The 20,481-nt window shown below is 52.2% G+C and overlaps 5 protein-coding genes across 5 annotated transcripts; 3 read left to right on the plus strand and 2 right to left on the minus strand.

Moving 5' to 3' along the window:
- Positions 1 to 223: 223 nt before the first annotated feature.
- On the minus strand, positions 224 to 1,912 carry PHYSODRAFT_483419 (hypothetical protein; the record flags this gene model as incomplete). The annotated part of the gene is made up of 7 exons (XM_009521326.1): positions 224 to 740; positions 836 to 1,014; positions 1,096 to 1,170; positions 1,243 to 1,294; positions 1,362 to 1,429; positions 1,502 to 1,675; positions 1,754 to 1,912. 7 exons carry the CDS (start codon positions 1,910 to 1,912, stop codon positions 224 to 226), a joined length of 1,224 nt encoding a protein of 407 aa, XP_009519621.1.
- Positions 1,913 to 2,397: 485 nt separating this feature from the next.
- Positions 2,398 to 2,942, plus strand: PHYSODRAFT_311370 (hypothetical protein; the record flags this gene model as incomplete). Its single annotated transcript, XM_009521327.1, has 2 exons — positions 2,398 to 2,863; positions 2,899 to 2,942. 2 exons carry the CDS (start codon positions 2,398 to 2,400, stop codon positions 2,940 to 2,942), a joined length of 510 nt encoding a protein of 169 aa, XP_009519622.1.
- A 1,317-nt stretch (positions 2,943 to 4,259) lies between these two features.
- On the minus strand, positions 4,260 to 4,916 carry PHYSODRAFT_260184 (hypothetical protein; the record flags this gene model as incomplete). Its single annotated transcript, XM_009521328.1, has 1 exon — positions 4,260 to 4,916. One exon carries the CDS (start codon positions 4,914 to 4,916, stop codon positions 4,260 to 4,262), a length of 657 nt encoding a protein of 218 aa, XP_009519623.1.
- A 5,044-nt stretch (positions 4,917 to 9,960) lies between these two features.
- Positions 9,961 to 10,275, plus strand: PHYSODRAFT_296462 (hypothetical protein; the record flags this gene model as incomplete). The annotated part of the gene is made up of 1 exon (XM_009521329.1): positions 9,961 to 10,275. The coding sequence occupies one exon, from the start codon at positions 9,961 to 9,963 to the stop codon at positions 10,273 to 10,275; it is 315 nt and encodes a 104-aa protein (XP_009519624.1).
- A 5,548-nt stretch (positions 10,276 to 15,823) lies between these two features.
- Positions 15,824 to 17,208, plus strand: PHYSODRAFT_393444 (hypothetical protein; the record flags this gene model as incomplete). Its single annotated transcript, XM_009521330.1, has 3 exons — positions 15,824 to 16,136; positions 16,244 to 17,046; positions 17,131 to 17,208. Coding segments are annotated over 3 exons (1,194 nt in total), but the record flags the coding sequence as incomplete, so codon positions are not given.
- Positions 17,209 to 20,481: the final 3,273 nt, after the last annotated feature.

Here is a 20,481-nt window from a genome sequence, read left to right on the forward strand (position 1 = left end):
CCTGTTCTTGGAGGAACGTCGTGATGAATGCCGGGGGGAAGCGCATGGTCGACATCAAGAAGACAAGCTGTCGTGCAGCCTCGAGATACTGAGGCTGATGACGCTGCTTATTGTTTTCCTCGTGGAGCACCTTCAGTAGCATCTCTTCGATGAGGCTGTAACATCAAAGACGCACATCAATAAACATACAACGCAACCAAGGAATGTGCTAGTAAGCAAAAACTTACGTGGCGTCGACGCGCCGTGGTGTCCCTGCGATCGGCACACGATGGTGCACCCACTGCCAAAGCTGGGCTCTTGAGATTTCGGCAGTTGCTGAATCCTCAATGCATCCATTCACGACGACTGTACCATGGTCATACAGCCAGTGAATGACATACAAAAGTGCCACTCGTACATTCATCTCCACCGATTTCAACGTCACATCTCCGCGTGGCAGTGTAAGCAGTTTTTCGGTCAGTAGCGCCTCGTCGAAGGTAAGTGGAGAGCGATCAGCCTCGTTGATCTTTCCGCGAGTCTCCGTGAACACTTTGGCCACCGGCTCAACAAGCGCCAGGTCGTACACAAGTGCTCCGTCAGACCCGGCTAGAGCTTCCATGCCCTTGCCCGATGTAGCCTTTTCAACTGCCTCTGCTTGTGACATCCCCGACGGCAACTCCGACAAAACAAACGGCACCATGCCGGTAGTGGCCGGGGCGTGACGACGTTTGCACGTGAGAATCAGCAAGTCCATGTAGTATCTGCATAAAAGAACAGTGTTAACCAGAAGGATCCTACAACTTTCCAGGAAGTATTGTAAACGTACCTGAGAAAGTCAGACTTCATCGACACATACTGTTGACGATCGGGCAGCGAAAATTCGGGTTTCAGGCGAAAATTGACCACGATAGACGCCGTGTAGTCCCACATGCCACAGTTCAAACCGGAGGAGTGGTGACGGAGCTCATATAGAATCTCGTCCATCTCAAACGCTGCAAAAATGTTCTCGATCAGCACCGTCGCCTTGATACATCCCTGTAGCATAACAGAACAGAGGTCTTCGTTCAACTTCGGACGATTCAACCACAACACATTACTAACCAGCGAGCGACTTACGTGTGGAAGGCCGAGCTTCTTTTCAGTGTACTCGAAGGTTTTCCTCCACAGTGTAGCTTCTGTGTATCCTTCCAGCTACATCGCGCACGAGGTCAAGTTCATAAGACTATGCTGGGATTTTTGCGCTAAACAGAAAGTTAAGCTCACCTTTGGAAGATACAGAAATGGACCCCTTTCAGTCTTCAAAAGATGCTTGCCGCTGCAGAACACGATCGACACTTCAGTACACTTTTGCGAAAGTATTGCAAATCGAAACCCAAACTTACTTGTGGAACAAATGCATCGCAAAGTCAAACAGTGCGCCTGGTACAACACGCCCATTCACCAGCATGTGCTGCAAATGCCAAGCCCGTCAGTAAGACTGCAACATTACCCGCGACAACAATCCAACATGCAAGTGACACACCGATTCATCCATGTTCCATGCTCGTGGACGGATGACAAGAAGTGCTGGGTTCTCCACGATCCGTTGGCCCGAAACCTCCAGTAGCCCTCGAGCAGCTTGCAGCACATTGAAGTGCCCCTGGATCGTGTTGTTCCACGTGGGGCAATGCCCGTCGTCGAAGTCCACTTGCACACCCTGCACCGCAGAACAAACACATCGTGAATTAAACATGCAACCACTGGAAATATGACCTCCGCTTCAGCCCGTTCGTACCTGAGCCCCCGAGTTCAATGCACACAGCAAGAACTCACGGTTCGCAGGAGACACGTCTCCAATATCCACGCGTCGATCTTCCAGCGCGCGCGGCTGGGGGTCAACTCTCCACGTCGGATCTTCACGGATCGCCCGCGTCTCCTCCAAGAAGTGCGGCATCGCGCCTTGCTGCTCCGTCGCCAGGCGACGGGCTTGGCGCCGCGCGTGCAGCTGAAGATGCAATATTACCAGTCAAGGCTATAATAGTTATACTGCTACTACTGCGATGCTTACCTGATCCACTTGCGGCTGGAACACAGCAGCCAACTCCGCCACAAACTCGAGCGCGACAGGCGAGAGCACCGCGTCGTAGACGTGCTGGGGGCATGAGGCGTCTCTGGGCGACACAAACACGCCCACAGATCCGCCTGTAGGAGGCGCAGATGTCGTCGAAGCGCCGATCTGCGCGCGCAAACGGTTGATGCGCTCCATGGGCCCTTTAGTGCGGCGGAGGAGGTCTTGGAATGGAGAGGTCCCAGATACAGGTCGACTTGTTGCGTTCAACTTCATCTTGGGTGAGATGCGGGGCATCCCATTGGCTGAAATACGTTTTGACCAATGAGAATATTGGACAGTCGCTCCATCAATTGCAGCCGATCATAGAGATGGACGTCCGAGTGCGCCTGGTATTCGCGGACGAGCTGGGGCGCCACGTGCTGCGCCGACGCGGGTTCTCGTCGTGCTGGTATCTCGTGCCAACGGACGCGAAGCTCGTGGGGGACTTGGCGCACGCGCTGCTGCGGGAGTTTGAGCTGCGCCGGAGATGTCCCAAGGGGCTGGAGCTGCGGCTGCAAGAGCTGCCACTGCTGGCCACGCAGAGCATCCGCCTCGTGCGGGACGACGACACCATTGTCGTCCAATGTCCGCCTCTGGAGGACGATGTTAGTGACAGTGAGAAGGCGTCGTCCTCCGAGAGCGAGGAAGAGACGGCGAAGCTCAAATCCACGCAACGGAAGCGGAAACTGAAGCTGAAGCAGCAGAAGAAGCCCGAGAGAAAAATCAAGAAGGCTCGTCACGCTCCGAAGGACACTAAGGAACAAATTAGTGCAGAGAGCAAGCCGCGGGAGAACGGTGCGGGGAAAGGTGCTGCTGCTGCCGCAAAAAAGGTGGAAAGCTCGAGTTCGAGCTCCAGCTCAAGCTCCAGCAGTGAGAGCTCCAACTCAAGCTCTAGTGAGAGTGAGAGTAGCAGTGAGTCGGAAGATGAGGATGCCGCACAACAAAACCGAAAAGTTGTGGCAACGCCTGCCACCGCCCGTCGTGCTAAACCAAAGGAAGCAGCGTCAGCCAAGAGCTCGACATCGTATGGAGTCGTCGGCAATACAGATGCACCAGCGCAGACCGCGAAGGAACCGCGTAGAAGACGGCGTCGGTTGAGACAACGGAACGGAAGACGCCAAAGAAACGGCGACCAAGCTAATGCGGCGGCAAGCCAAGCCTCGTCGTCCGGTAGCAACGCTACGACTTCGCAGGTGCACGGACGAACGGTAGGTCAGTCGAAGGAAGCATCAGCGACACGCGTGAGTGGTAGCAATACAGGGCTTCGCGCTTATCCTCGCGCGATGGCGCATGTCCTCTTTGATGAAGTGACTGGGGACCAGGTGGCAGTTCAGCACGACGACAACTTACTTAACGAAGGCACTCGGACTGCAGCACCGGACCTGTCGAAGTATGGTCCATCACCTGCGGAGAATCGCCGGCCTTCGCAAGACAGCCAAGTTCGGTCTTCCGCTTCACCCGATTGGCTGCGTAATGAAGAGAGTAACGGTAATGCCGATGCACCGAAGCAAAAGCGGAAAGGCAAATATGAAGAAATGTGGAAGCGGCCATACGAAATTGTGGCGACTGTACTCGATAGCACTACCGGACAATCAGACTCGTCGGCCGAGGTACGTTCGCAGTCTTGGGCGATGCATGGATAAAACGTGGTGCTAACTATTCTTTCGGTGTGAACAGGGTCTAACCAAGTCGTTGGATTCGTATCCAACTGCGGCAGCTGGTTCATGTGGTTTCAAGCCGAAGGATGTTCTTGCTTACAAGACGTTGACGCTGTGCCTTGAGACGTGGCAGCCTGTTCTTAGCGATTGGCAGTGTGGACAAGTGCAGTCTGTCGATGCAACGGGTAACAGCGTCGAGCTATCGAGGTGGACTCTTGAGACCAGTGGCGATTCTGTGAGCTTCAACAAGGCACCAGGCGAGGAACAGTGCAGTGTCCAGACGAGTGAGATCAGTGAGCTACGGTTCTTGAGTGGGCCCAGCTATTCGTCACTACAGCAAACAGATAGACACACATAGCGAACTGAATGCACAGTGGTTCTTAGACGCGTTGGAGCAGTGTACTCTGCTCTACCACCATATGTACATCAATATAAAATTGGTAAGTTGCAGACTGCAACTTGCTTTGGGCAACTTGTGTAAATATCCGAGTGCATTCGAAGAGCACTCAGAGACGCGCAAAACGCCACACTGCCTAGAAATGCACGACTCCGTCCTTCTCCTCGTACTCGTCCGCGCTCTCCTCCTTCTCCTCCTCGTCCTTCTCCTCGTCCTCTTGGTCCTCACGTTGTGCCGCCGCCTTCTTCTCCCAACACCTCGCTCTCGCCTTCTGGCGGACTTGTTTGAGGCACTCCGCACAGCAGGAGGGCGGGTGTCGTGGTTGGTAGCTGCTCGTCAAGCGTTGGTAGTTGTGGCTGGGCATCTGCTGAATTTGGCTGCCGCTCGGGGGGCGCAACGGAAGGCGCGGTGGCTGGTTGGTGCTCAGCGGGCGTGGCGACAGTCGATCCTTGCGCGAGTTGGTACTCGGTGACCGTACCGGTGGGGCTGGTGTTGAGGTCGGGCAACCGGCGCTCGCGAGCACTGCAATAAGGGCTTTATTGCCCATCCCGAACATCTTCGGGGAGCCGCCGCTGGGGCGTGGGGACACTCCGTTGCCACTCGCGGCTAGCGGGATGGAGATGGCGGGTGGGGCTTGAGGTGGCGAAGGAGGTCGAGCTTCGACTGAACTGGGAGGGGCGAAGCGCGGGGAAGTGGGTCGGAGCGCCGACACGAGGGCCCTGCGGCCAGCGTCGCCGAGACGGGCTCGAGGTGACGCATCTCCGGAGGATGGCGCATGTTGGGGAGCTGGCATCGCTCCCCCTGCCGAGGAAGTTTGGCGAATGGCACACCTAGACCATGAAAATCTGAGAGCATTTTGTTGCCGCACCGCCAGCGTCGACAGATATCCTGCTCCTGTTTGTCAAGTTGAAGCGCGCCGCAACGGCCAGTGACTGGCGTCCTCTATGCGTCGCGGTGGACCACGGCGCCCGCGGCGGACGACGGTGCGCGCCCGCATTCCGGCCTTTTGCCACGGGCACACCGCCGGGTTCGGCAGTAGAGGTCGGAAATTTCTTGCTTGGTTTTTCAAGAGTACCGCGGCCGAGCGTGGACCGCGGTGGACGCGCAGTACCGTGGCGGCTGTTTTACTAAAAAGGTCGGAAATTTGTACGGTACTCATTTATCTATGTTTTTGTATGGTAAAAACAATACTAAATGAAATAGAACGAAATAGAGCAAAATACCAAATGAAATGAAAACACGATTAGAAATTTAAACAATTTTATAATTGATTACATAAATTTGAAAATTTTATTATTATAAAATTTTATTTTTTAGAAGTTTTTTATAATGAATTAAAAAAAGAGTTACGAAAGCAAATTTTGATGGGATAATTTTTAAATTAATTGTTTTTAAAAAAGGGACAAAATGTTTATTAATTTTTCAGGAAATAGCTTTTTTAACTAAAAATGATACAATTTTAATTTCAGCAAAACAATTACTGAATTAGACATAGCTACACCAGTAACACCACCCATTACAAATAATACAATAAATCCTAAAAATCAATTTTAAAAAATTCATACACGTAATTACGCCCCCTTTTTACGTAAAAAAACTGCCGGCCAGCTTATTAGTGATGCAGCTTAAAAAGCCACGGCGACTGTATTTTCGGAAGGCCTGCGCTTCGCCCCGGTGGGCTTTTAGAATTTCCCAAGTATAGATCAAATAGAGTAATTATACAGTAATTATAAAAAGTATACACTGACAAAATGTATATTTGTGTTAACTAAGAAGTTATGTCTTGGAAAATCTCTCGGTACACAATGTTCTTTGTATGCACGCTTCCATCTACGCCGATAGCTTCTGGGTCGACCGCAATTTTGATCGCTTTTCTTGATGTTACCCTGGAGAGCGCCACATAAAGCTGACCGTGGGCGAACACGGGAGTTTCGGGTAGATTCCCACATAGTGAATTGACTGTCCTTGAGCCTTGTTAATCGTCATAGCAAAGGCTGGTACCACAGGAAACTGCTTACGTCGTAGCTTGAACGGGAACTCTTTGTCGTCATCCTCAGAGTAGAATTTTTATACGTGGGACAAAGACTTTCTTACCCTTGAAAGGGCCCGTCATGATGATTGCCTCGATACTCTTGATGATTGCCTCGATACTCCTCTCTCGCAGCGAAATAACCCGAAGACGTGTTCCATTACACAGGCCTGAGTTGCTGTTCAGGTTTCTAATTATAATGATCGGCGTCCCAACCTTCAAAACTAATCTATGCGGCGAAATACCAGAGAAGTTAAGCGAGTTCAGGAATTCGGGCTCAAAAATGTTCGCGTCCGCAACCCCCTCAAGACTGTCAACAGACAGATATTCCCTCGTCGCTCCCGCTAGACGCTCCGCTACCATGTCATTAATACGTCTAACGCTTGCGTTGTTCGGGGCTAAAATTGCGTGCTCCATGAAGTACTCGTCCCGTAAATCATGAACATCAATTCCCGGGTACACGGCATCAATCAGTGCGTTAACATTGCGCTTCCGGCGGTCATCGTTGGTTTCGGTCGGGTCAACACGGCTAGTATTCTCAATGAGAGGGAGAAGCTTGAAGTTAGAAAACTCTTCCATGTCTTCGGCCTCGCCAGGTTCCCCTGCACTCGCCTGTTCTGAGCGCCGGTCGTCGGGGATAATGCACATGTCACTTGGAAGACAAATATCATTCTCGCTGATCTCTGTGTTGACGGGATACCTACCCTCGCCTATCTGAAGCAAGAACTTTGAAAATTCAGCCAACGCTTCAGCGCTTTCTGGGTAAGGGACAGTGCGCACGCGCATATTCTCGGTAAGACGTACTTGACGCAAATGCCCCAGAGCGGAGAGGATTTAAAACACGCTTTTAATGTTTCCGCTCGTGCAGCATCCTTCAGGACAGGTAGAATTTGACGGTGATCACCACTGACTACCATAATTTTTCCTCCGAAAGGCTCCTGATCGTGTGTCATGATGTCTCAGAAAGATCTATTGGCGGTCTCAAAGCACGCACGATGCATCATCGGAGCTTCATCCCAGATTATCAAACTCGCGCTTCGTATAAGCCCTGCTTTCTGGCTTTGCCAGGAAAGTTGCAAGTCGAGAATTCCATGGGCTTGAGCGGGATACGGAACGTTGAATGAGCTGTGTGACCTCCTGTCAAAAGTGTCGCTGCAATACCACTGGAAGCAACAGCTATGGCAACCTTTCGTTGCAGTTGGACATGCGCTAGTATTTACTTTAGTAAGAAGACTTTCCAGTACCACCCAGTCCATCCACGAAGAATAGTTTGTCTCCGCACATCGGGCTTCATGGCATGGATAACTTGCTCTGATTGTCATTGAGGCGGTCTTCCAGTGCAGCCACATGCTCCAGTTCGTTTTGGGGATATGCATTGATCTCTTGTTGGACAATGTTCACAGATGCCGACCCTGCTTCTAAGCTAGGAAGGCCATACAGTTCCAGCGTCTTTCCATTTGAATCCAGATATTGCGCCATTTTTTTTAAACGTTTTATACCCCGCCACCCGCATTCGTACTCCATCTTCGCGTTGTACGCCATTACGGTAGTCGTTGATTACTATTTCACGAACAAAACGGTCTGACATGTCTTGCTTAAAACGGTTCCAGAGATCGGCAGGGTGCCCAGGCATCGAATATACCAGTATAATCCCGAAACGTTGCGTAAGCGCATCCGGCATCTTAAACGTTGCGGCCTCTGTCAGACAATCTCTACACCCTCCATCGTCCTCTAAATACCCAGCTGCAAGTGCAGCTTCCTGGAACGTAGGGTATTCTGCACCGTGCACCAGGCGGAGATCCACAAATGACTTCGGCGATCGACGATAACATAGTAGAAGACACAGGTAAAAACGATCAGGATCTTGAGGGGACACATGAATGAATCGACCCAATGAGGCCACATAGTTTTTGTAGGGCACCCAAATCTTGTTGTTCTTGTCCCACCCGTATTGCTTAGGGACGTCTTTATACAGCAGACCAGCAGTTTCGACTGGGTTTCGCTCGCAGAGCCTGAAAAATGCCGTAAGCATGGAACAATCACCTCGGCGAACCAAGTTGTGAAGTTGCAGCGTGGTGACATGTTCCTGATACGCGGCCAGGCTCATACCTACTAGATGAAGTGGAAGGCTCACCACAGAGTGTGTAGAAGCTTGGATCGGATGTCCAAACAGTCGCATGCATGCCTCCACAGGAGAAATGTAACGTCTCAACAGGTACTGCAAAATTTGATTAGCGTCGATGTCCTCGCCGTCGATTGTAATCGCCAACATGTCCGATGTAGACGTATTTGTAGATGTACTTCACGGCTTTGTTGGTGGAACACACTTCTAAGTTGATGTGGCAGTTGTACTTTTGGGAAAGAAACGCATTGTAATCCACTGATTGATTGTTACGTTGTCCCATAGTTTTCCTTTGTGACATAGAATTCACTCGGGGCGACGTCGACGTCTGTATGCCGGGTACTTATCAGGCGCCACAACAGTTTCTTCCGAAAGCGACTTGGGAAACTTCTTCGAACACTTGCCGTTCTTCATGCAGGGAAAATTGGGATGTTCTCGCCCGCAAGGACCGTGTAGCATACTGGACATGACCGTCTCGTAAAGTTCCGCGTGCGTCTCCTTATTAGGAAGTCCCGCGGACACGGACCGATCGACTTCTTCCGCACACGTCGGCCTATCTTCTGGACGCAAAATCACCAGGATATGGGCATGAGGTAGTCCCCGCTTTTGATAATCGACCACTTGGACCCTGGCAGCTTGAATACCCAGAATTCCCTCGTCGAGATCTTTGTCTAGAGGTTTTAGCTTCTGCACAAACACACGGGCCACCAATTCAGGTCGATCTGGCGCTTTCTGTCCTGATTTCAAATTCTCTTTGATTTTAGGCCAGCTAGGGTTGCAGGTCATGGTGATGAATAGGTTAGGAGCACCGGTCTCTCGTACAATTACCATTGCATCCGAGAAGCGCTGGTACATGTAGCGGGGTCCTCCAGTGAACTTGGGAGGTATAATAACCCGACGACCGAGGTTACCAGCTTCTGGGTCGGTCCCAGTAGCGGTTGTTACATCCGTCTGGCAGTTGTTGCGCCTAGATGCACCCTGTGCAACTACTTCATCAGCCGCTAACCGATGGATCTCTACCGATTCGCTCCGTAACGCGTCTGTGATACCCTGAAGCGTCTTCAACCGGTACTCAAGCTGGTTCTTCTCAATATAGCGTAGTCTTTCTTGCTCCGCCTTAGCCCACTGGTCCACACAGTACTGTTGGGTTAAGCCCCCCTGAAGAACCAGAGAATCGCTCGACGTTCTGTCGTAAAGCAGATACGCCTCAAATTCCCGTAGGGACATTGTCAGCCCCCCTTGGAATTAACCGGGTTGCCGACGTACGGAAGATCATAAGTCCATCCGCTCTCCCCGTACGGAAAGAGAAGTGGGTATTGAAGAGGGGCATACATTTCGCTGGGCTCGTAGATGCGTCTGAACCCTCCCTATCGTGAACATCCCGAGAGGTTTTCTCCTCCTCAATCCCATTCTTTCCGTGGGCAAGCAAGCTCGTGCTCCTGCGTTCTCGTGTCTGGTCCTCCTCGGCCCTCGACACTACGTGCCCGGAAGCACTACTGTCCTACTGCGTAAGCCCTCAGGTTATGAGCCAGGGGCTTTACAGACTACCCTCGTGAAGCTCTGAATGACTATGGCCTCGCCGAGTTCGTCGACTGCGGCGTCAAGTGGCCAAGCAACTGGTTCAAGTACGACTGGTGTTTCTATGGTGGCATCTACGGCCACTACTACGGTGCTCTCTAGCCTACAATGACTACTGCCATGAGTACTGTGACTGCCGGTGGTGTAGCTGGACTCGCTGGTGCGGTGGCTGGCCTCCCTGGTATTGGTGATGTACCAGGAGTCGCAGCAAGTGCTGGAGGTGTTTATGGAGCAGACGTCGCTGGTGGTACACCAAGTGCAGGCATGGCGCCTGGCGTCGGAGTTCCGACTGTGCCTAACCTAAATGCAACTGGAGGTGGCTACAATTCCGGTGGCTTCAACTTTGGTGTATTTCCGCCTGGAGTTCGATTTGGCTACCCTCGCGCAGAAATACCAGAAAAAAGGATAATGTGCCGCGAGTGAAGGGAAGTTTTGATCCTTATGCTGTTCAACTACGGACCTTCTTGACTCGCATGGAGTGTTGGAGTGTTGTGGATGGCACCCTCGACCTGAACGGTCCAGTGCAAACACTGAGCTTTGCAGCGAAAGATAATGCCGCGCGAGATGCTATTTTTCTGGTGTGCCCGCGCAGCAGGTTACACGAGAGTTACCCGAAGGGTTATGAAGTGGGTACACACTGTCTGCCCTAACTCAGTAGGATAATCTGTACACGGTTTCAGAGCCACGGATTATGCATATGACTAGGGTTCACTATGCTAGATAGTGATCCGGATACATTTACACCGTAGGCGGCTTGGCCGCGCTAAAGGGAAATACATTCAGTTTGAGATTTACATAGCTAAGGGTTAAGGGTTGACTCTTGGAGTCCGTAGGGTGTACGGACTCGTACGTTCTAGTATTAGAACGGGCTATCTTAAGCTGAGACTCTGTGAGTCTGTTACGTCTTCCTCTGACGCTAAAGCTACGGCAGCCCCGCTGCATGACTTGTTCTGCCACCGCTTTCGCTCAGAGGTAGCAAAACCCTTACCAGCACTTTCATCATCAGAAGAATCACCACGATCGGGGCAGTTAGACCGCAAGTGCCCAACTTCACCACAGTGAAAGCAGGTCCGAGTTTCTTCCCTATCACTCTTCTTCGCACTTGTTTTGCTACCTTGCTTCCCTTTCTTCAGATTCTTCTTTCCGCGACCATTTCTCTTACGCTTGCCTCGGCCTTGGTTGTCATTTTGCTGCTTCGGCTGTGCAGTCTTCTTACCGCACGCAGCGACACCAACCGGGTTCTGCTCTTCAGCACCGATCTTCTCTTCCAGCGCCGATTCAGCCCGTAGGGCATTCATTACTTGGGTTGCCGTGGGAACAGGGCGATCTGCTCCACCATCACGGCGCACAACATAGTGTTTCGACAGTTACCGCACTACGTCACTAAGGGTACGCGCCACGTGACCCAAAAGCGTATCCGAATAATCATCATCTGCCACGCATTTGCCGTAATGAAGAAGCTGTCGACGCAGCGACTCCATCTCGCGCAACCACTGACCCACGCTTTTCTCCGATGTATACACATTAGAGTAAAACTCAGCACGTAATTAGAGTACTCCCGCTTCGTCGGCTTATCAACGAAGCGATTCCACACGACCTGTGCCGTGGCTTCTTGGCAAATCATTTCAGCGTCCTTTCACTGTGGTGAAGTTGGGCACTTGCGGTCTAACTGCCCCGATCGTGGTGATTCTTCTGATGATGAAAGTGCTGGTAAGGGTTTTGCTACCTCTGAGCGAAAGCGGTGGCAGAACAAGTCATGCAGCGGGGCTGCCGTAGCTTTAGCGTCAGAGGAAGACGTAACAGACTCACAGAGTCTCAGCTTAAGATAGCCCGTTCTAATACTAGAACGTACGAGTCCGTACACCCTACGGACTCCAAGAGTCAACCCTTAACCCTTAGCTATGTAAATCTCAAACTGAATGTATTTCCCTTTAGCGCGGCCAAGCCGCCTACGGTGTAAATGTATCCGGATCACTATCTAGCATAGTGAACCCTAGTCATATGCATAATCCGTGGCTCTGAAACCGTGTACAGATTATCCTACTGAGTTAGGGCAGACAGTGTGTACCCACTTCATAACCCTTCGGGTAACTCTCGTGTAACCCCGTTACACCCTCCCCCATCAAACCGTTGACACGGGTGTCCACGCTTAACGGTCAACCTTCGGGTCTTGTTCCGTCAAGCCCCCTTCTCCATCGAGTCAATCCACATCGCGTGGACTTCTCTGAGAACTTCTCGGCGCAATGCGCCCTCACATGACTTCAAGTTATAAAGCCTGTTGGTCTATCGACCGCAGACAGCCTCTCGCGAGATCCGCCTCGGAGCCTCGCTCCTCTCGTGCTGCTGCTCTGCGTGCCCCCGCACCTTTGCGAACGCCAGCGCCCGCGTGCACATCCTCGACGCCTTCCAGGCTCTCGGTGTCCGAGTACTTCGCGGCCCGGTAAGAACGTGCTAGTGCTGCTGCGTAGGCGAGGGCCAGGCCCTACTGGGAGCTCGAGGTCTCCATAACAGTCTACTCGTGGTAGTGATACTAAAGGTAAGCAAGTCTATTTACAGTCTGTTCGATATATTGTCTAAGGTCAGTCTGGAATTGTATTCAAGCGCGCGCGATCCCATAGTGCGCCGTGCGAGGCGGTGCTGCCGGCTACCACTAAGTATCGAGACGCGCGTTCGTCACTCCTGGACCAACCACCTCCATGAATGCATCGGCAGCGGTAGCAACGGCTTCAACTAGCGCTCCACAGCAGCGCATGCGTCGTTCAGGCGCTTACCAGGTAGGGGATAAACGGCAGATGGAGGCGATGCGATAGAGGGGCTAGAAGGAAGCTGCAGACCAACGTGTATTGACTGAATTTATTGTGATGGTACCTACAGAATAGACCAGTCCGGCAGCGATGGATATGACGGATGCTACAGAGAAAACCAGACCGAACCAAGTGGATACAGCGGAATGTACAGAACAAGGCTTTGTGCTGATTTGAATACGACGGATGCTACAGGGTAAGGCGGCCGTGAAACGGAGTCTACTGAACAAGGGACTTCTAGCAAACGCTTCGACGTACACGGCGCGAAGCCTGGGGTGACCACCGAGAGCGTTTGGCCCGCATGCTGCTGTATATTTAGGATGTAGCAGAGTTTATCGATAATACATTCGTATATTACATCTTATGGATACTGTGCGTGCGACGGACATGAGCGAACGCCACATCGCGATAAAGTGATCACCAGCGCTAGTTAGCAAGACGATGGCGAGGATTCGTAAGGAGCGAATAGATGCATACACGAAGTCTATCGGAGGTCTAGTGACGCTAGGAAATAATTGCCCAGTTCCTCCTCACTCCGTTAGTTAGGAACTGGGCAATTTTTTCAGTTAGTTAGGAACTGGGCAATTTTTTCCCCTAGCGCCTGGGCCTCACCCGCCGCGTGGCATGAAGGACGGATGACTGGTGCTGTTAACGCTCCTCGGTTCGGACTCATACCGAGCTTGACAGGTATTGCAGTTCTAAAGGTACTAACATGTGTGTTACGTTTGTTTCGCCCAATGAGCACACACCATTTTTATCAGATGGTGGATACATTGTTCATCTTTTGTCCACTTTCGCAGGTATTTTGTGCTGGAAGTGCACGATTGCTGTACCGTCACCCTGTAAAGGGTTGCAATAGCATACCTCCAGCATTTTTGACGTATACTTTAATCAAGTTATCTTATTCTGTATAATCACTACAGAATAAGGTTGGGGCTAGAAGGGAAACGTTGCTATCTTCACCACCCTCCGTTTTACTAAAAGATAGCCTTCTGGACTTCACCTGAACTAAGATTTAGTTATAACCACATAAAAACAGCGCCCCAAACTGCGCCCCAATACCTGCCTCAGACCCTCTGGAGGTTAGACGGTGACTAGTCTTTACAAATGCTAAAATTAACCTTTGTAAAGACTAGTCACCTATAGCCTTTGTAAGGACTAGTCACCTATAGTTAGATAGTTAGCCCTATCTTAGGGGTTGAATTGCTGTAGTGACTGTAGTATATGCGAGTCGTATTGTAAGGCAATTGCCTCTCGCGGGGTTAATCGAGTGACGCGAGCGGACATTCTTAGCGCTGGTATTGAACATGTTGATAAATTGCCTATACTCCCGCAAAAAACTAAATGTATACACTTGTACTTTCATGATCGCAAACAGTTTTCAGCTACTAGTGCTATTATCATATTGTACCACATCCACCGATGTGGAATCTGTATACTATGCAGTGTGACCCACGTCGGTTAGAGTGCTATCGATAAATTAGCTTGAAAGTACTAGTTTGGATCTGTCATCATTTGACTAGGCTCGCAATCGGAAATATCTAAGAACTATAAATTGGGCTAGACACCCACATGCAGCTATACTGTTGGGTAGCGGACACATGCATATTGTGATACACAAATGTAAGAATGTCGCTAGCTACATTATCACAGCAAAGGTGTTGATAGCAAGCCGTTTCTGCTATAAGACTCCCACTTTACAGCAACGTTATATGCGTAATGCAACGTTAACTTTGCATACTATTTTCTGATGCGCAATTGACTTTAAACGTAACAATGCCTGTGCAACACTACGAAATATATCATAGCATTGATATGCGGTGATTAATATGCAATGTTTTGGCTTTGGCAGTGCCGAATCACGCTATATAACCTACGTCACACATGTACTAAACTAGTACTAACTTGCTCATATGAACTTGTTATGGTAAGTACTTTCGTTAGGGCATAATAGCACTACATGAACACAACATACCTCACCTGAAAAATGAAAATAAAATGAAGTAATTGGATCCACTGAACCGATTTGATTGTGAATAATATCATACTGCCAGAACTATTTGATTCTATCTTGTCATTCGTGGATGGTTACAACAAAACAGCCTAAACATCCCCTTGGCTTTGGTGCGGTTATACGGGTGTGGATTACTTTCAATGCCAAAACGGTGGAAGTTCAATGCATCTAAAAACAAGGTGGAGGTTCAAGGCATTTAGAAATGAAGGCGTGTGCCATGTGGTGTATGCAACGTGCATATGCTAGAGTGACCCCTAGTCGGTGAGAGCTTCAATCTAGAAGATCTTTCCTGTGATGTTAAGACCCAGTGCGGCAGACGAACTCAGCAGCTCTGCGAGTTGATCGAGTTCGAACTGCAGTTCGCGACCATCTTGAAAGCGAACCGTCCAGCGGAAAAACCCTGTGGGGCCCGAGCAATCCTGCCAGTCTATGATTTGGCCGGGCATATAGCGATTCGTCACCTGGCCATCAGTGCCTGTGACGGGCAACTGCTTCATCAAGTTCCAGTTCATTGGCATTGCAGGCCGCTTCTCAAGATCGACCATGAGTTTATCCTTGTCGAAATAGCTCGCGCCTTCCTTCGAGAGGCAGTTGCGAGGCTTGCGCTGACCTCCTGGTGTGGTAGGTGGGCCGTAGCAGCCTTGAGGTCGTACTCGTCCCTAATTGAGAGGGTCGCAATGATGTGGCTGCACAGCCAGCCCGACGACCAGAACCCCTTGCAATCGCATTCGTAGCGTTTGCGAATCTTGTCGATCTAAGAGAGACAGATCTCCTGTTAAGACAAACGGTGTCCGAGAAATTCGCGTCGCACCGCCAGAAGCACAGCTCGCAGCGCGCAAGCCCCACCTCCCCTCGAGCATCAACCCGCCAGATCATGGATCCTAGGGAACTCTTTGGTGAAGAGGGTGAGGTGGACGAGTCCATACTGGATTCTCCGAACCGAGGATGTGCGTCACCAGCCACGCGACGCTCCCCAAGCCGCCGCGACGCTTCGCCCACGCCGTCGACACGCCGTGAAGAAGGCTCCCCGGCCCCAGTTGGCTCTCCGAGCCGTCGCGATCAAGAGCGCTCCGCGCGTACGTCTCCTGCGCACTCGCCGAGCCGTCCACCTACAGAGCGCGCTGCGCCGTCGAGGGAGGAGCCGCGGCCACCGCTGCGAACTCCAAACCCGTTCCCTGAGCGCTCCTTCGGTCTCTACGAGCTGCGCGCGCTCACTGATCCACGGTATTCACCGCCTCGTGGCGAGGACGTGCCCCTGGGCCCCGTCATCTCCAACCCTTTGGACGAAGCTCAGTCCGAGCATGTTGCGGCGCAGATGGATCCCATGCGCTCCCAGCGCCCTGAGCTGCGGCCTCTGCTGAACCCCAGCGCTGCTGATTACGGCGTCCGGCCTCGCGACCCCGCTGAGGCGTGTTGCCTGGCGTTCCAGCAGTTCCTCGCGCTCCACGCCATTGGGCCCGCGGTCCGTACTCCGGAGGTGTTCGCACTGCATACGTCTCTGCGAGAGCGACTCCTTACTCCACAGTCGACGATTGTCGCGGAGTATCGCGAGTGGTTGCGGCTGCAGATGCAGAAGTCCGTGCCCGCCATGCGGACGTACCCGGTGGTACTTGGCCCGGGGGAATATACGACGCTCAGTTCGAGTCCTGGGCCGAGCACAGCCGGAAGCTCAGCTCCATGGAAGCTCTCAGAGTCAGCTTCAGCGAAGTGGATGTTCGCATTGAACGCAAGCTCCGCGTCGACTTTGCGAAGGTCCGAGCCAAACGCAGCGTTGTGGCAATCGCCCAGTCGCAGACCCAGTTTAGCGCTGCGCGCTTCGCTCCTTCGAGCACTCCAGCCGCTCCTTCCCGCGAGCGAGTGAGCGCGGTAGCTCAGGGTCAGCCTCGGAGCAATGTGGCTGACCCAGCAGCTCCCCAGCTTATTGCCGGGAAGCGCGGGACGGCCGGCGTGCCGGCCTTGAGCCCTCGGGGCGCTGGTGATCAAGCTGATCAAAAGCGTCCACGACGTCTGAGCAATCTTGGCGGATGGGCACCTCAAACTCCCATGAGTTCTCGGAGGGAGGGTACCCTCGCCATTTCACCAGATACTGGTTTTGACCCCGGCACCGCCCCTTCGCCAGGAGGCGCTCCACATGGTAATGCAGATTCCCATGCTCATCGAGCAGAGCCGGTGGAGGACGCGTCAACCCGTCTCGCAACGTCTGACGAGTTGCACGAGACTCAGCAACAGGCTGGTCGCCTTCGGGATCACGTCCACGACATTGACGCGCGTCTGGCTCGTTGTGCGACTGGTCTCGACAGGCTCGCTGAGCGGGTGGAGTGGCTTGGTGTGCCTCGGGCGGTCTGGGACCGGCTTGGGACCTTGGAGGACGACTTCGTTCGCCTGAACGGGTGGATGAACTACTTTCGCGATCGCGAAAAGCGACACGCTCGAGAGTTTACGGAGTTACAACGTAACCAGGCTGTGCTTCAGGGTCAGCTCGACCTTCTGGCCCGCATGCAGGCCCCGCCTGCTGCGCTTCCTGCGCCTGTGGCTCCTGCTGTGCACGCGGCACTCCCGCTTGTGGCCGCGGTGCCCGCGTTGATGGTCGCGTCTTCGACGCCTGCGACTGCGTCCTCGACGACCGCGACCTCCGCGCCTGTGACCTCGTCACCCTCGGTGCCTCCATCTGCACCTGCATCGGGTCCTGGTACGGCTTGAGCGAGCCCACATAGAAGGCGGGGTGCGTCCGCATCTTCTTCCGAAGATTGAGCGTGTACGCAAGGCCCTTCTTGGCCACAACCCGAGGGGCAAGATGATAAGAAGCTCCCGTAGAAAATCATGTTCGCTGAACGCACTAAGGTGCTGTACTACCACGATGCAGACTCACTCAGCGCTGACATTATGCTTGGTCTCAAGAAATTCGTGGAGTTCATGGAAAGGTTCTGCCAAGCCTGGTGGGAGTTGCTGCACCGGATCACAATCAACCTTGATCGGGATGATGCGTCCAGGACACTCTACAAGCTTCGCCGCAAGCGCACGGGTTCACTGATTCGCAGGTACAAAACCCAGCTCAAGAGCCTGCGGCAGATCAAGGATTTCCCTGAAACGCTCTTTCAAGAACCGGGGATCTGGTCGCTGCCTCAACGTGTCTGCAACTGGATCAGGGGGGACCCACGTTGTGTCGGTTGAGACGGCGAACCCAAACCGCTGCCTCAGCAACTCATTGAGCTGGACGACCGCGAGCCTACCCGCACTTTGTGGGCAACTGCGGCCAACGAGGTTGAGGGTACTCGGTACGTTTCAGCGGACCTTCGTGATAACCACACGATTGAGTTTCCACAGCGCGCTCGCAACTGGATCGCCCCTGGTCGCGCGGACAACGAGCCCAGCGAAGACGAAGAAGACGATGGTGAGGCGAACCAATTCGACGGCGAGGATGACAAAGAGGATGACGGTGAAGAAGACGTTGAAGGGCGAAAGCGAAGAGTGAATCGCTGGACGCACTTCTCCCTTCCGAACCCTGGACGCAGCTTTTGCATTTCTCCATCTGCATGTTGTAGCGTAGCCACGTATTGTCCAGGAATATATACTCAAATCTCCTCCGGCCTTCGTTTTTCGCAACACCTGCGTTTAGCCATTCAGGCTTGAAACCGGTTTTCAATCATGGTCCTCAGTTGACATTCTTCATTAATCCTTCCGCCGAAGTCACACTAGCGCGTAGCAGGCTGGCACCACTTTAGTTCTTCCACAGTATTAATTCACGTAAGTAATTCTGAGGCGAGGCGGGTGAACGCCCGATTGCCCACGTGTATAGTTGAACTCGCCCTGGAGGTGGACTCCCGAATGGGGACTACCCTAGTCGAAGGTAATGCTGAGGCGAGACGGGTGAACGCCTGTTGCCGCCCAGGTGTACAGTGGCCCGAAAAGTGTTTAGCCTTGTCCCCTCGAAACAACCCTGGACGAGCACTTGGTGTCGTCCCGGGTGGCGTGTGTTTCTTGTGGAATCCCTTTGGGTGTCGTTTGTCTTCGAACGTGAGACTTGCACTTGATGAGTTGTGGGAAACAGGATAATATCGCTAGGACCAGGAAGCAGAGCCAACGCACACTTCAGAACACAGCCCCCACAGCCTGGATCCGGAGAGATAGCCTTAACAATACAGAGTTATACACAAATATACAATACACACAACCGTCACTTATTCTTTGCTTGGCCCTTGGACGGTGGGCCCTACACACCAGTCAACAAAGAGGGTAGATCCAGGACACTGGCAAGCCCAAGACCCTCAATCAATCGCGCACCACCCTTAATCAAGAGGGAAAGAAGCCGAATCAATACAAAGCACAGTCATTCCTATCACTCAGGAGCCTATCAACAAATCACTGGGTGGTGACTACCTCAACCGCCCTAGGAGTATCTTAATATGAAATGGCAGTGCTGTCCAGGACAAACATCCCAATTAGAATATGAAATAAAGCTTATCAACCCTGGCCGTGCGACAACACAGGTACTTGCTTTAACTTGATTTGATACTTATTTTGAGAGCTCCACACACGACCCTTACGCTGTTAGCCGAGGTACCCTGAATGCAGGGGAACAACCGAAGACACAAGGCTCCTCTGAGTCTGAACCAGCTCGGCCCCCAACCGAAGACACTTGCGCTGTAGCAGGAAAAACGAACTATGTTTGGTCGTATCTTTGTAGGCTATCGCTAATCGTAACATGCAGTCCTGGAAGTTTTGTCTTGGTTTCAGTATGGGTTGTTGTCGGCTCGAGTCGAAAAGATCCAGCGAGGATCGGCAGCACAGCAGGGAGGGAGTCCAAGGTTCCATGTGCCGAGCAGATTATGGACGGTCGGCTTGGTCGGTCGTTATTGACTTGCGTTTGTATGGTCGGATCTTGGGAGCTCAGAGAGTAGTCTGTTCAGAATACACGTTGTCGATTCAGGGTACACGGGCATCGGTCAGGCAGCTTGAGCACTGACGAGTTTGGTCAGGCACCTCTTCCACTCTTGGGGCATGATTGGCTCGAGCTTGGTCCGGGGCTCATGGGCTGGCACACTTTTGGCTTGGTCCAGTCTGAACACACCTTGGTCACCCTGATTCAGGATACCGACTGCATATCCAGGTTGTACATAACACTTGAACCCTGCATCCGACCCGAATCAGGCAGTCAGCGTGGGGCTCGGGCTGAGATCCAGAGCCGCATCGTGTCAACCGCCCCTCTAGTCCTGGTCCTTCACCGAGGTCCATCACTTTCCGAGTTGACGGGTCATGAATAGACTCCACGACCACGTTGACAGTCTCGGGTGGGGTCTCGATCCTGGATCGTCACCTTTTGAGTGATCGCTTCACTCATTCGCGACAAATCGGCAGTCGCACGGCCAGCGTGGCTGTAACAACTCAAGCAGGCAAGACCACCCAAACAGGAAGCCTAACGCTATGATCGCCACGACCGCGGAAAAACTTTTTTTCATTCTCTCACCGGCTACTTTCCATTTAGTGGGGATACATTGCATTCTAGCCAGCTACATTGCATTTCCGATGGATTTATTTCATTCTGTACATTATTTGGTGTCAAGTTTCGTTTTAGGTCGAAAATTTAGGAAGCTCATTTGCATCTGATTGGATAAAAACGAACCTCAAAAACGGTTGCGAACCTCCAACAACTTCCTTGGAGGTCGAGCTCAGTTATTAGATCGATGATAGGCAAGCAAGTAAGGATCTCCTGGAGTGAAGACGGCGTGGATGGGGGCAAAAGCTCTATGGATATTTTTCTGGGCTGGATTAATTCATCTGGTGCCATGCCATAAAGATAATACTCTAGCCTCG

The sequence above is a fragment of the Phytophthora sojae genome, assembly GCF_000149755.1.
Source record: "Phytophthora sojae unplaced genomic scaffold PHYSOscaffold_2, whole genome shotgun sequence".
Taxonomy (NCBI): domain Eukaryota; phylum Oomycota; class Peronosporomycetes; order Peronosporales; family Peronosporaceae; genus Phytophthora; species Phytophthora sojae.